Source organism: Neolamprologus brichardi, chromosome 11 (genome assembly GCF_056152115.1).
Source record: "Neolamprologus brichardi isolate AB-2024 chromosome 11, ASM5615211v1, whole genome shotgun sequence".
Classification (NCBI taxonomy): domain Eukaryota; kingdom Metazoa; phylum Chordata; class Actinopteri; order Cichliformes; family Cichlidae; genus Neolamprologus; species Neolamprologus brichardi.
In genome coordinates this window covers 17524513-17537815 of record NC_142114.1, presented here as the reverse complement: position 1 = coordinate 17537815, position 13303 = coordinate 17524513, and the positions used below count along the sequence as shown (strand labels likewise).

Sequence of the window (13303 nt, the reverse complement as noted above, 5' to 3'; positions counted from 1 at the left end):
TGTTTATTTCCCTGTCACAGCCTGCGGCCTGCTTTGTCCCTTTTCTGCGATTGTCTCCTGTTCTGTGTTTCTGTCCCCGACTCACTCTCGGTTTGCATCCCCGCACTGCCCCCACCTACCCCACCCCCGCCCTCCCTTAGTGTTGCTGGCTGCAGGGTTTGGCCTCCCTCCCTCTCTCTCTCTCGCTGTGCCACGTATGTAACCTAAACTGTGGAACGGCCAAGCAGGGATGGGCCACGAGAAAAGCTTTCCACAAGATCAGCCTGAGCCTCTGAAGTCTCCCTGGACCTTGTTCAGTGAGGAATGAAATGGGGGCTGCACATTCTCATTTTCCTCTCTGTACCGCTTCATTTCAGCCAGTGTTGTCCATTTCTGCAGCTACCTCAGACTTCAGCATTCCCTTACAGTTTTTACTCCCCTTTTATCTCCTCTTCTCATACGTCTTTTTTTCCCCCTTCTATATGCGTCCCTGCATGCTGTGGCTCTTTTTAAACCCCGAGTACACTTTCAATCTGTCTCTCTGTTAGATTTTCACCTCTTCACAGTGTATTGTGTTGCTGTAAAATGCTGTTCTGGTCCCTCTCATATAAACACAGACTCCTCCTTCACTCTTACTTAATGTCATTAACAGGTGGCTGTCCGAAATAGACGCACACACACACACAAACAGCAAGGCTGTCGCAGATACAGAGATGTTTTTTATCATGCTGGCAGGCTTGTCATCGTGTGAGTGGACCACCCTGCAGCAACTTTCCTTGCTGATTTAAAATTTGAAACATTTATGGAGCATGAGCTGGATGCTGTTGAGATTAAACGTGAGGTGTAAGCACAGTCTGGAGGCCAAACACCAGACACACACACCCACCCACCCACACACACACACAGACGGACGCACACGCATTAAATGGGCAACAGTGTTAACCAACCAGACTCCAACCCCCTTCACATCCCCCACCTCTACTCCTTTACACTCACTTTCCATAACTCTTACGTTCCTCTCTCCCACCCCTTTCCTCTCTCACTCTCTCTCTCTCACACTCACTCTCACATCACTGCTCTCCCCCCTCTATTAAGTTTCATGCTTCTCTACCTCTCGAACTGAACAACACACACGACACAGGTCAGATTTATTCTTCTTTTCAATCAAGTGCATTAGCCAGCTGTTGCTTTCTTACGCCCACGTGTCACACAGGTGGCGGTGGCTGTCACCGGTCAAGCGGTAGAGAGAATTTCTAATTTTCACGACAGAAAATGCAGCATGAAGTTATATCCTGTGTTCAGACGCTTTAAAATTTAGGCTACCGCACCAAAGTGTTCATTGCATTATAGTATATGTCTTTGTATACATGCTCTATATACCCTGCTAAGGATAATCCTTCACTTACTGCAAAGTAAGCACTTGTTTGTGTCGCCCACCCTGAGAGCAGCTTGGCTCCTCTGAGCCGTCTGATCACACTGTGGTTAATATGAATGTAATGTGATCAAGGTTTGTAATTCTATGACCACTAATTTGGCTGTCAGCAGCTGCAGTATTGATGTTCTTTATTACAGTTAATGTTGGAGGGTTATTTTAATGCACGGTTGCTATTCCGTACCTTTGGTTCACTAGTGACACGTATGTATCTGCCTTTTGTTAGCTATAAAATGATTTTTACCCCAACTGTCACTTAGTGCTTGTTGATAAGCTGATATTATTGTTTATTGACATTGCAGAACCATCTTCTCATGCTCTGTGTAAATGCTGTCTACGCTTACTGAATTGTGATTATTGTGGGGCAGACGACATGCAGCACGACTAAATGACAATGAAATGTTTTTTGTTACATGTTTATTATGTTTATTATTATGTCTCCTCACATACTACAAAGTATCAAAGACAAAGGCTTTGTGGTGAGACTTTGCACATGTTGCCTAAATAAAACCTCTGATGCTGTCAGCCCAAAGCTCTGAATTAGGTGATCCGCCAACTGTGCGTGGCCTGCTGGTGCTGCTTTCCTAACTGGCCAGGCCTCTCGCCTCCACTCTGTGACCTGTTGGACCTCACAGCAGAGTTAATTACTATAGCCCCCTCTCTCTGTCAGAGGGTTCAGGATTGAATTATCACCTCTCGTGCAGACCATCGACACCGTTGTGCCCCGTCACTCACTTTGTTTAAATCGCTCCAAAGGTTCCTCGCTCACAGTTGAAAGTCTCTGTAAGCTGGGACCAAACTCGTGCTGAAGCACACATGTGCAAGTGCACAGCCGCTGCTACATATTCCCAGTGTTCCCGGTATAAGTAATGCAGCCTGAGAGGTATTTGTGGCAATCCATTATCCCCTCAGATCAAAGGGGATCTGTGTCTAAGCCAGAGATAGTGTACCTGCTCAGAGAGACGATGGGTTGTCAACTCATCTGAGAAACTGGAAGCTGGGTGGTCCGGTGAGACACTGTGGCGTTATCTCTCACCTTGACCTTGCACAAACCTACTTCCAGTCGAATTGTTTCTACATCTCCTGCAAAATCTGCCATATGGCTTATCTATTGTTGGCTGAGAGCATTTCATATGGCTTTTAGGGAGGGAATACTGTAGATGCTGATAAAACTGTTGGAAATTAAATATTACGCTGGTGATGAAAGGATTTTGCTCTGGTGAAGCATATGCTGGCTACTCTTTCATCTTTCTGTTTCATCTCTCTTTTTCAGAGGACTGGACGGAAAACAGACAGACAGCTCTCCTGGTCCTTGCCTCCATCTATCCCATTTTGTCATTACCTCACTTCATCTGCCCCCCTCTCCACTTCACAGTAGTTCTATTCATATCTCTTATGTCCAGCCCATTTATTTTTACTTGATCTTCTCACTGCTTTTGCTCAATTTTCCCCGTCCATCACAGGACAGCTGATAGCTCTCTTGCAAACTTTCGCCTTCCGAACCTAAAACATCTCATTATTTGATTCTAATTAAAACACTTTTCATCTATTATCTGCTTCTCTAATCTTCATTTGAGGTGTCCCGTCCCATCCCCTGTACTTCTTCGGTTCTGGACACTTTAGATCAGTATGTGGTCCAACTTTTTTATACAACAGGATGAGGAGGGTCGCACAGGGGTGGCAGGACAGAGTGGAGGTTTGGCTGGAATGAAAGGTGGTAGAGGACAGAGGCGGATCCACAAGCTGAGCGACAGCCAGGAGGGAAAGATCAAGCTGGCTTTCTTTGTCTCTATCGTCGGTGTGACCCTCACGGTGCTCGGCATGGGGACAGAGTTTTGGGTGGAGCTGGCCCAACCAAAGAATTTCAGCGGCAACCAGACCTGCCAGATGGCCCATTACGGCCTTTGGAAGGGCTGCATCCGCACCCTACGGGTGGATGAAATAGACCCAGAGAGGACAAGCTGTGGTCCTGCTGATCTACCTGGAGGTGAGACCTCAGAGTGGTGTGTGTGTGTATCTGTGTGAATTTGTGTAAATCTGTTTGATCTGCACAAGATGAGCTGGTGAGTTTCTGCAGGGACTATTTTGTGTTTAACTCCCTGTCTGCTTTCCTTGCAAGTCTGAATTGAAGCTGCCACCATGTTACAGTATGTGTATCGCTATCAAAGTGGATTAACAGCAAGGGGTCAGAGACTGTTTGTGGAAAGAAGTTGCTGACATCACCCTTAATCACTGCAGGTTTTCTGTGCCATGACAAATGTTGTAAAATAAGAGTGAGCTGTCATAGCTGATATAATGTATGCCCCCTGGGAATACATTTGTAGGTCTTTGTATCTGAACTCATAAGAGGCTGAAAAAAGCTCTGTTGCCACTTTGTTTAAAAAAGTCATTTGCATCCAACGCGAACAGTCTTCATTTTTCTGAGCAACATTTTTATGAGTTTTGATATAGATTTAAAAATAAATGTATTCCTTGTGTGTATGTACACTTGTGTGGATTTGCAAAGGAATAATGAGAGTTGGGTATATGAAGCCGCTTGTGTAGATACAATATGTATCTAGGTCACCCTACAGATAATGTGCAAATTGAATCATTAAAAAGTATAAAGCGTGAAAATGCATTCAAGTGCATAAACACAGTGGTGCTTTATCAGTTCGGATCCTGCTGGACCAACACACAGCAGCATGCAGGTACAATATACAGCATATTTGTTGGCAGTCATAACACGATCTGTGTAACAGGGCATTATTAATATTAAGATTTTCTCCTGACTAAGCATCGAATCACCTCCTGTTTTACCAAGAGTGCAGACAGGTGATAAAGGGGCAAACCAGAGGTTTATTGTGCTGACGGACATCCATGTTTAGAGTAGTGACAGGTTCTTTCTAAAAGCACTTTATTCAACTTGACCATGGTTATGTTCTCCGGAGTGCGCCGATTATCTGCACAATGACCTATTTCTGTCTGAAAAGTGAGTCTGGAGATGGAAAGAGGCAGGTACTGGAGGAGAAAGACTTGCTCCTGGAATCACACGTCTCATGGATTCTGCCAGGACCCAGCAGCGGTCTGAAGAAACCACAAAGTCTCTTTAAATTTCAGAGACACAAGTGGTTCACATATACAACTTAACATGTTGTCATCACCTTGAATGATCCAGTTTTCAAGGATAATTTATCTATCCTTTGCTAATTTATCTTTTGTGCCTCTTTGACTGCTTCGAGCTGGCAGATATGATTCCAAGATGCTCTGTTGGTGTTTGAGAGAAGCCAGTATGCTTCTGACAATCTTCATCACACGTCCCAACACTGTTGGCCCACGCCGCCTGTCACAGATGGCCGTGGGCTCATCATGTTTGCAGGAAAACAAATGTTTTTGCCTTCTATGGTTCCCCATTTCACATCCCTGTTTACATGCCTCTGGCTCCCGTCCCGCTCAAAGTGCGGCCTGACGATGCCGTGTCTGTCATCCCGAGACCAGCTATCCATCTTCGCTGCCTGCTGGAGAGAAACATGGCGGCTCAATAATTACAGTCTCAGCAGGGGTAGTGGGAGCAAAACCAGTTGACTGTGATAGCATAATGTGTTACAAAATCAGTATGGTTGACAAATAGACGATCTGCTTCATTAAAAAATGTTTGCAAATGCCCTCAGCCACAGCTATATTTGTGTGGTGAGGAAGGATGTCAGAATATGTGTGTGTGTGTGTGTGTGTGTGGGTGTGTGTGTGTGTGTGTGTGTGTGTGTGTGTGTGTGTGTGCGCACATGCACGTGGTCATCTTGGAGCACATAATTTTCAGTGGCTGAAAGTCATCACTATGCACTTGTGAAGCCAAACGGAATCTGACTACTTCACAGTTTTTGTCTAAATATAGAGAAGGGGAAACGAGGGGGGACAGACAGGGACCGAGTGAGAGTGTATAACTAATGCAGTATTAACTAACCCCCCTGTGTTTCTTCCCCCTCTTGACATCTCCTGCTCGCTCGTCTCACCTCCTTCTCCATCTGCGGCTACCCTCTCTCTTTCCCTTCACTCACCACCCTTCCATCTGCCAGCAACTCACTCCTCCTTTTCACCGCTCTCATCCTCTGAGCCTGTATCCATACTTCTCGCATCTTCCTCCTTCTTTTTCACCCAGCACATCCTCTTCCCGTCTTCTGTAGCCACGTCCCTTCATTAGCCTCCATCTGCCCCTTCTCTCTGTCTACCACTATTTCTCCCCTCTGCCATCCACCCTTAGTGTTTTGCTGTCTCTCACCCTCTTTGGCGGCACCATATGTGCAGTGCTGGAGTGTGCGTATGTGTGTGTGTTTGTGTGCGAAGAGGTGTGTGTCTCTGGGTATTCCAGCTAATGCTCGATATAAATAGGAATGATGCCTGGAAGGACAGAGTGCATGGATGCATAGTAGGCACATCAGAGAAGACAAGAAGTCGTCCATAGGAGAGTGAGTGTGTAAGTGCGTGTGCGAGCGCGTGGGTGCATGTGTGTTTCTTTGTCTGATCTCTTCTTTATGCCCACAGAATCCAACTGTACTTACTTCAAATTCTTCACCTCTGGGGAGAATGCAGTCATATTCAAGAAGACAACTAAGAAGAGTGAGATGTTACACCTTCCCCTGGACATACACATTAGCAGTTACACCAGCAGCTTCTTCTTTCAATAAAGATGCTCACTGCGGTGCTCACAGGACCGTACTCGTGGTTTTTGCATGTTTTAGACCATTAACTTCCACTGCCACCCCTTTTCCAAAGCAAGCCATAAGCTATCAGACTGATTAATGTGTTTGCTGTGCTGCCCAGGGAGCCACTGGTTTCAGTGTAGTTTGGAGATAAGCTGGATGAGAATTAATAGGCTACTTACATCACAGCAAACATCAGTCATTTTTATCTTTTGGTCGTAAGTTGTGAGCAGAGGCTGTTTTGAAAATTTGCTTGCTGATATGGTTAAAGAGAAGGCGGCATTTGACATATGAGCTGTGGGAAAGATTTGCTGTCAGTGGCTGCACAGTAGACTTGGACATAATCACACCAACAGATATGCACAGTCCTGTGAAAAATAAGTAAGGGTATACCACTTCTCAATCATAAGTCATTAGCCAATGAGCATATCCCATCTAACCCTTTCTGACTTTAATAGTGACCTTAATTTACAAAATGTACTTAGTTTTTTACTCAATATGACCCGAAACTAGTGAGTGAGCCCATAAACGTGTCAGTAAATTTTTTTACAGAGGTCAAATAGGAAAGGAAGCTGATGGTCATTTACCCATAGGCACAACCACAAATCTTCTTGCATCCAGAAGAGTCGAGTCGCCCCCTGCTGGTTATTACAGAAAAGTACATTTTAGGTTCTGAGCTACCGGGAAGCTAGCATATCTATTTTGTACTGTGTTTACGGTTTATGCTAACTTTGTGGCAATTTTTCAAAGCATAGATTCCTAAAGTGTTGACTGGGGCCCCCTGGTGGGCTATGAAAGTACTGCAACTGGGCCACAGTAATAACAGAAATTCTGTTGAAATTACTCACAAGTATGTAGAGTTACATACTTATATGATTTTATTTATTTGTTTAAAAAGAGAATAAAAAATGATAATAAGAGGTGGCTAGTCTGTGATGTTACTCGTTACTCTGACGGAAGGAATTGACCAACTATGACCATTCCTGTTATCTGCAATGCTTTTATTAATGAAATAATATCTACGTGCTGGAGAATCAAAAAACAAAACAAAAACAGCACAATTGGCACAGGCTATTTTTTGGGGTCGCACCTGTTCAGGTTTGGAATGCCAGGAAAATCTGTTTTAAGCAGAGCCAGTACAGGAGGCAGCACAGATGACATCATTTTTGTTCTTTAACAAAAATCCAGATTTAACCAGAATCCCAGAGGAATCAAACGTGTGAGGTGGTGTACCATAACTAGTTTCCAGACCTCACAATAATTCCTCCATCTTTTGTGCTGCAGATTTTTTTCTGCATGCACTTCTGAACATCTGCGCTTTATATTTTGTTATTTCTCGCTGCTCTCCCTCACAGGTCTGAATCTAGCAGCAGCTGTCTTGGCCCTTTTGAGTCTGACCATGATGGTGATGGGCTCCATATGCATTGCCATGTCGCTCAGCAAAGGAGTGCAATTCTTTCTTAAGCCAGCCTCCTTCTGCTTCATCCTATCAGGTGGGATGTGACTCTTTTTTAGTCATGCTAGGACAACATTTTCATGAGTATTTTAAGGATTGTAACTGCTGATTGAACTTTTAAATGTTACTGTTACTTTTTATCTTCTCATGCAGGTGTACTGGTCCTGCTCTCTGTCCTCATATTCCACCAGTCTGTGCTGGCCTTACTGTCCAGTGACCACTCCATACCTTTACACCATGAACTGTCCTGGTCTGTGGCCTGCGTGGGCTCAGCGGGAGGCATTCTTATTTTTGGAGGCGTCCTCTTCATCATTCTCGCTCTTCCTTTCAGCCCATGGCAGAAATGTTTTCCACACAAGAACAGCGACACCTAGCCCTCCGATGCTGCACACAGTATTCACGACGTCTTTGCTTATGAGGAAGGAGAAATTGATTTCTGACAGCTGTGATGTCGAGCTTGCTCTTGGCATTGGTTTTGCCAGAGAAGCCATACTAACTTGGTCTTAAATTTATGAAAGGGAGTCAACAACACATACACAACACAACATGGCCTGCAGAGGTAGATTTTGCAACGAAGTGCTTTTGTTCATTTTAGCATAAAATCGAATGACTGACAGGGCTACTGCTGACTTTTTTAGTGTTTACTCAAACCTGCGTCACAAATAGGTTTGTTAGTCCGCCCGTAGCTGTACAAACATATAATCCCAACCTTTATACTGGGATAAGTCGTGTAGATGCTTTTCTTTTTAATTGCTAAGACTTTTTTTTTTTGAGGTTTGAAAATGTTCATAGTCTGCTTTGTATGAAAGCTCACCTCTCCCTAAAAACACAGTTAAATTAGAATATACAGTGTAGTCCATGCCCTGGAGAAACTCTTCTTATACTAATGTTTTCTGATGTGACTATTGGCAAAATTACAATATTTAGCTGTGCATTTGAAGAATTCATTACATTACACCATAGTTTAAGTTTGATGAGGGCACAGTAAGGTTAGATCATGACACAAGTTAGAATGTTTACATGACCTAGATTGGTATAACAATAATTTAAGATAAGGGGAAAATGTTTTGTTGACCCACACACTCACTCATTTCTCATGCCTACTAATGTCAACTGACTTTCTGATCTCCGCTTGCTGTTCTTGGAAGAATGTGACACAAAATAATGCAATAGCAAATCCAAATTTGGACTTTAATCTGTTCGAATTATAAATAAATAAGTGAAAACTTTGGAATCAGGCTGGTTAATATTGTTATTTTTTATTTCTATTTATATCATGCTTAAATTGACATATATCAACATTAAACAGTAGCAAATGCTTTGTTTTGATAGCGCTAGTAATCATATCGTGTACATGTTATATGATTACATGTACATGCAGGAAATTCTGTTAAGCTTTTTAAATCTTAATATTTTATCTGTTACTATTTATTTTATTACCTGTGTTTTACACTTGTGTAAATGCTGCTTCAGTGTATCAGATGAATGTAAGTTGAATGAAATAGATGAAACACTATGTTGGGTATCAGAGAAGTATGTGGGCATGCGTCCTCTGTATATAAAAGGATTTGTTTTGTGTTTTATGAATGGTAAATGCTTGTGGTGTTGTCTCTAATCACTCTATGTGCAATGCAGTAAATACAATTTATTTTTGTCATAGGATGCTAATGTCTCAAACAGGAAATGTTGGTTTACAGTATGTAAACTGTGCTCTGTTCTGCTCATATATGTACAGTATATGGCACTACTATTGGTTATTATTAAAACGATTTGACATAAAATAGCTGCCTTCCTTTGTTCTGCTGGCACGACACCATGTCTGCCCTCCAATTTGACATTCACCCATTTTCACCCCTTTGCAGCGTGACTCTTAACCCCTCTGCCAAACACCCCCCTCCCCCAGACTCCACTCCTCTATAATTAGGCCAGAGCTCATCGCAATGCATTTCACTGCAGAGGTTGGGAAACTTAATACTTGAATTTCAACTATGTACCCCTATCCTCATACCTATGCGGCCTCCCCGTCTCGTTCTGCAACCCTGACCTCACTGCGTCACTACCAGCATGCCACCCGAGTTTTTTGCTCCATCCAAAAACCGACTGATTATCTCAGAAATAACAAATCTTCACACTCATCTCTCTGGAGACTACTTGACATCCTGGCAGTCACATACATTCCCATGCATGCATGTGTGCATGTAGACTCACATGTTTTTACCTCCCCAGTGGGCAGAAACTGAATCCACATGACACACTATCCGGGTTGTATATATAGCTGTTTAATAGTTCTACTGAGACTGCATGAAAAGTGGTTCGTAGGCACTTGTTACGTGTTTGTATATGGAGAAATGCTTCCTGGAATTCTTTATGATGGACCTGTAGACTGAATGTGACAAGTAAAAGAGCATGAAATGATGAAGGGCTGTCATTATTGATTGTATATATAAATATATATGTAGCTATATGATATATATGATAAACTGTTAATGGTGCTTGTGCAGTCGATTTGTTTGCTTTGGCAGTCCCTCTCCTTAAATGTTTCATCACAGTCATCCTTATTGTGACTGCAGCTACGTTGCAGTAAGTATGATAATATGCAGGGAAAAACACTCACTAATCCTCAGGGGCTGGAGCACTTCTAGGATTCTCGGGCCCCTTGTCAAGGATGTCACTGCTTCCTCCTGCTCTAATGCATCTGGAGTATCATCTCTTGTCAGTAATGGGAGTCTTTGAGCTGCCACTCTTCTGCATCCCTCTGAGGAGAGTAGTGACCGAAACACGCCTTTACAGTATTTTGTAATCGTTCGTGCAAAAAATGTGCATGAGGTACCAGATGGGTCTATGAGGGGGGAAAAAGTTATTTGGAGGTAGGGCTCAGTGAATTAACTTTCAGTTGCTCTTCTCATTATCTTCTCTGGCAAGTACCACCCATCTGGCACTATCCATATATTTGCAAATATTAGGAGCCTCAAGACTGACAGGGAAGGTTGAAATCGTTTTAGGATCACAGCAAACAAAACATTAGCTAAGAGTCCTTGAGCCACAGTAACTACTAAGAGCAGTGTTTATGACAAACTGTGTGTGTTATTGACAAGTGGTGAAATATCACAGTTGCTGTAATGTACTGCACTCACTTTAAAATTCTACTCTACCAAATATTTATGGAAAATAATGCAATGATTGCTCCAATACGTCAAACAGTTAAATCTGGCTTTAGCAGATTAAACTGCAGCATTAAAATTGCGCCTGTATGTTAGTTAAAGGATGACGATAATAATCCTTCTTCTTCGTCTTTCGGCTGCTCCCTTGAGGGGTCTCATCTGCCTCCATCTCAGCCTATCCCTACCATCCTCCCCTGTCATACCAACACTTTTCATATCCTTCACAACACATCCATAAATCTTCTCTGTGGTCTTCCTCTTTTCTTCCTGCCTAGAAGCTCTATCTTAAACATCTTTTGTCCAATTTATCCGCTATTCCTTATGTGAACATTTCCAAACCATCCTAACTTTGCGTGTCTAACTTGTCAACTACTCAACCTAACTGCTCCCTCTGATTTTCTCATTTCTAATCCTGGCCATTCTGGTCACGCTTAGTGAAAATCTTAACATCTTCAAATCTGCCACCTCCAGCTCGGGCTTCCTGTCTTTTGGTCAGTGCCACTGTCTTCAAAACATAGATCATAGCAGGTCTTAATACTATTTTATAAACTTTCACTCTTGCTGCTATAATTCTGCCACTAACCACCCTGACACTCGTTTCCATCCACTCCACCCTGCTTACACCCTCTTCTTCACCTTTTTTTGTGCTCTATATGCTGCTTTGCATGGTATTTAAACTCACCTCCACCTTCACTACATCTCCTTGCAACTTTACCTTTCCTGTCTAGCTCTCATTCACACACATGTAGTCTTACTTCTACTAATTTACCTCCGCGTCACCAGGTTCTCTTCCACCTGGTCCCTACTCTTACTTCAAATCACATTGTCATCTGCAAACATCACAGTCCTCAGAGACTCCTGTCTGACCTCATCTGTCAAAATGTCCATCACAATCGCAGTATGATAATAATCCAACTATTTCATAACATAAAAGTGACAGAGGCCATCATGAGTACCTTTAGTTTTGATGCTTTAAGTAAATTTTGTTGTAAATACCTTATCTCATGGCACTTTTTTTTAGATTACTTTGATATGGATCAGAGTTTGTGAAATGGTCTCTTGACCAAACAGTTGAATATGCTCACATCATGTTCAGACTACTGGCTTCAAGACACGTTCAGTGGAGGCATGTGATGTAACGTGACAAACTGTCGCACAACACTTGGAGCTCTGTGACAGTCATGATGGTGTACAGATGAAAGCTGGGTTCTCCTCAATTTTTTAGCTCTCTAATGATACGGTGAAGTACTAACTTCATGTCTGCAACAATGTAACTGGCCAAGCTTTGGCATTTTACCATTTTGTCACTTGCAGAGTGAGCAGAAAAATGAATTGCTCTCCTTAGCTGTAATTGAAAAAATATATTTAAAAAAAATATGCAAATATTCGCTTATTTCAAAGTATTAAGTGCAAAAAAGGATCTTCTAGTTAACTCCATTCTCAGTCATGAACTAGACTGGCAGATCTCACGTTCAAGGTCATAGTTTGGTGCACTTCTGGGTGGTTTTCAGCAGCATTCTGTTTTTAGATTGTTCCTTACAAGTCCCACTGTGTCTCTTGGCACTTGTTTCTCTGCAGTGGGTGCTGGATTTCTTCCAATGTGTCAGAATGGGGATCCTTCAACTTGATTTCCCTTTTTGGGAAGTGGATGAAGTTGCAAGGAGCCAAATCTGGTGGTGAGCAAAGGTTGTGTTTGTCTAGCCAAGAAATTTTGCGCTTTTTAGTGCACTCTCAGCCAGCACGAGGTGTCACACTCGTATGCCCTACAGTTCAGAAGGTTTCTGTGGAATATTCTCCCTAAGACGTTACAGTAGAACTCCGTCTTTACAGCCTGTCCCTGGGGGCTGAATTCACAATGGTGAGCCCAAGAAAAGGAAAAGAAAAAGAAAAGATGAACACAGTCTCACTACTAATCTTGAAATCTGTAGACTCAACTCAGAACAGCTGAAAACCACTTGGTCTTACCCAGCACCCCAGCTTTCATAATCAGCAGTTATCCTCCGCACAATATTTAGGTGAGTCTGAAACAGAAGTTGATGATTGCTCTCAGGTATAAGGTCCATGACATCTGCCAAATTGCAGGTCACTGTGTAAGCAGTCTATAGGGGACTCTTGTTGTTGCTGTTTTCATAACTTTTTGATCCACTTATATGGACTGGAGAGTCTTAACTGACAGGAGTCATACTCAATGTGGCGTTTAGCTACTGTTGCCCATCTGCTTCAAGGTTTGGCATGATGCATGTTCAGAGATGCTCCTCTGCATACCTTTCACCTGCATACCTGCAGACCATTCTCTGTAAACCCTAGAGGTGGTTGTGTGGGAAAATCCCAGTAGATCAGCATTTTCTGAAACAGACTGACAACAGCAACCATGCCACTTTCAAAGTTACTTAAATTACCTTTCTTCCCCATTGTGAAGCTCGATTTGAACTTCAGCAGGTTGTCTCGCTGATGTCTGTATGCCTAAATGCACTGAATTTCTGCCATGTGACTGGCTGATTAGATACTTGAGTTGACAACATAATAAAGTGTCTATCAAGTTAATGCCTAATTAACTTGTTTTTGTCAACCACCATAACAAATTAAAATAAACTAAATA

General features: G+C 42.7%; 1 protein-coding gene across 1 annotated transcript; it reads left to right on the top strand.

Moving 5' to 3' along the window:
* Positions 1 to 253: 253 nt before the first annotated feature.
* cacng6b (calcium voltage-gated channel auxiliary subunit gamma 6b) lies at positions 254 to 9324 on the top strand. The gene is made up of 5 exons (XM_006802940.3): positions 254 to 1120; positions 2685 to 3398; positions 5930 to 6004; positions 7443 to 7580; positions 7697 to 9324. The coding sequence occupies exons 2-5, from the start codon at positions 3041 to 3043 to the stop codon at positions 7915 to 7917; spliced, it is 792 nt and encodes a 263-aa protein (XP_006803003.1). The 5' UTR covers positions 254 to 1120; positions 2685 to 3040; the 3' UTR covers positions 7918 to 9324.
* Positions 9325 to 13303: the final 3979 nt, after the last annotated feature.

What these genes read in the sequence shown, in the direction of transcription:
- cacng6b (XM_006802940.3), top strand. Translation starts at nt 3,041, where the DNA reads ATGTGGTCCAACTTTTTTATACAACAGGATGAGGAGGGTCGCACAGGG. An exon ending in TCCTGCTGATCTACCTGGAG is followed by an intron (nt 3,399 to 5,929) that starts GTGAGACCTCAG and finishes TTATGCCCACAG; the next exon opens with AATCCAACTGTACTTACTTC. An exon ending in CTTCTGCTTCATCCTATCAG is followed by an intron (nt 7,581 to 7,696) that starts GTGGGATGTGAC and finishes CTTCTCATGCAG; the next exon opens with GTGTACTGGTCCTGCTCTCT.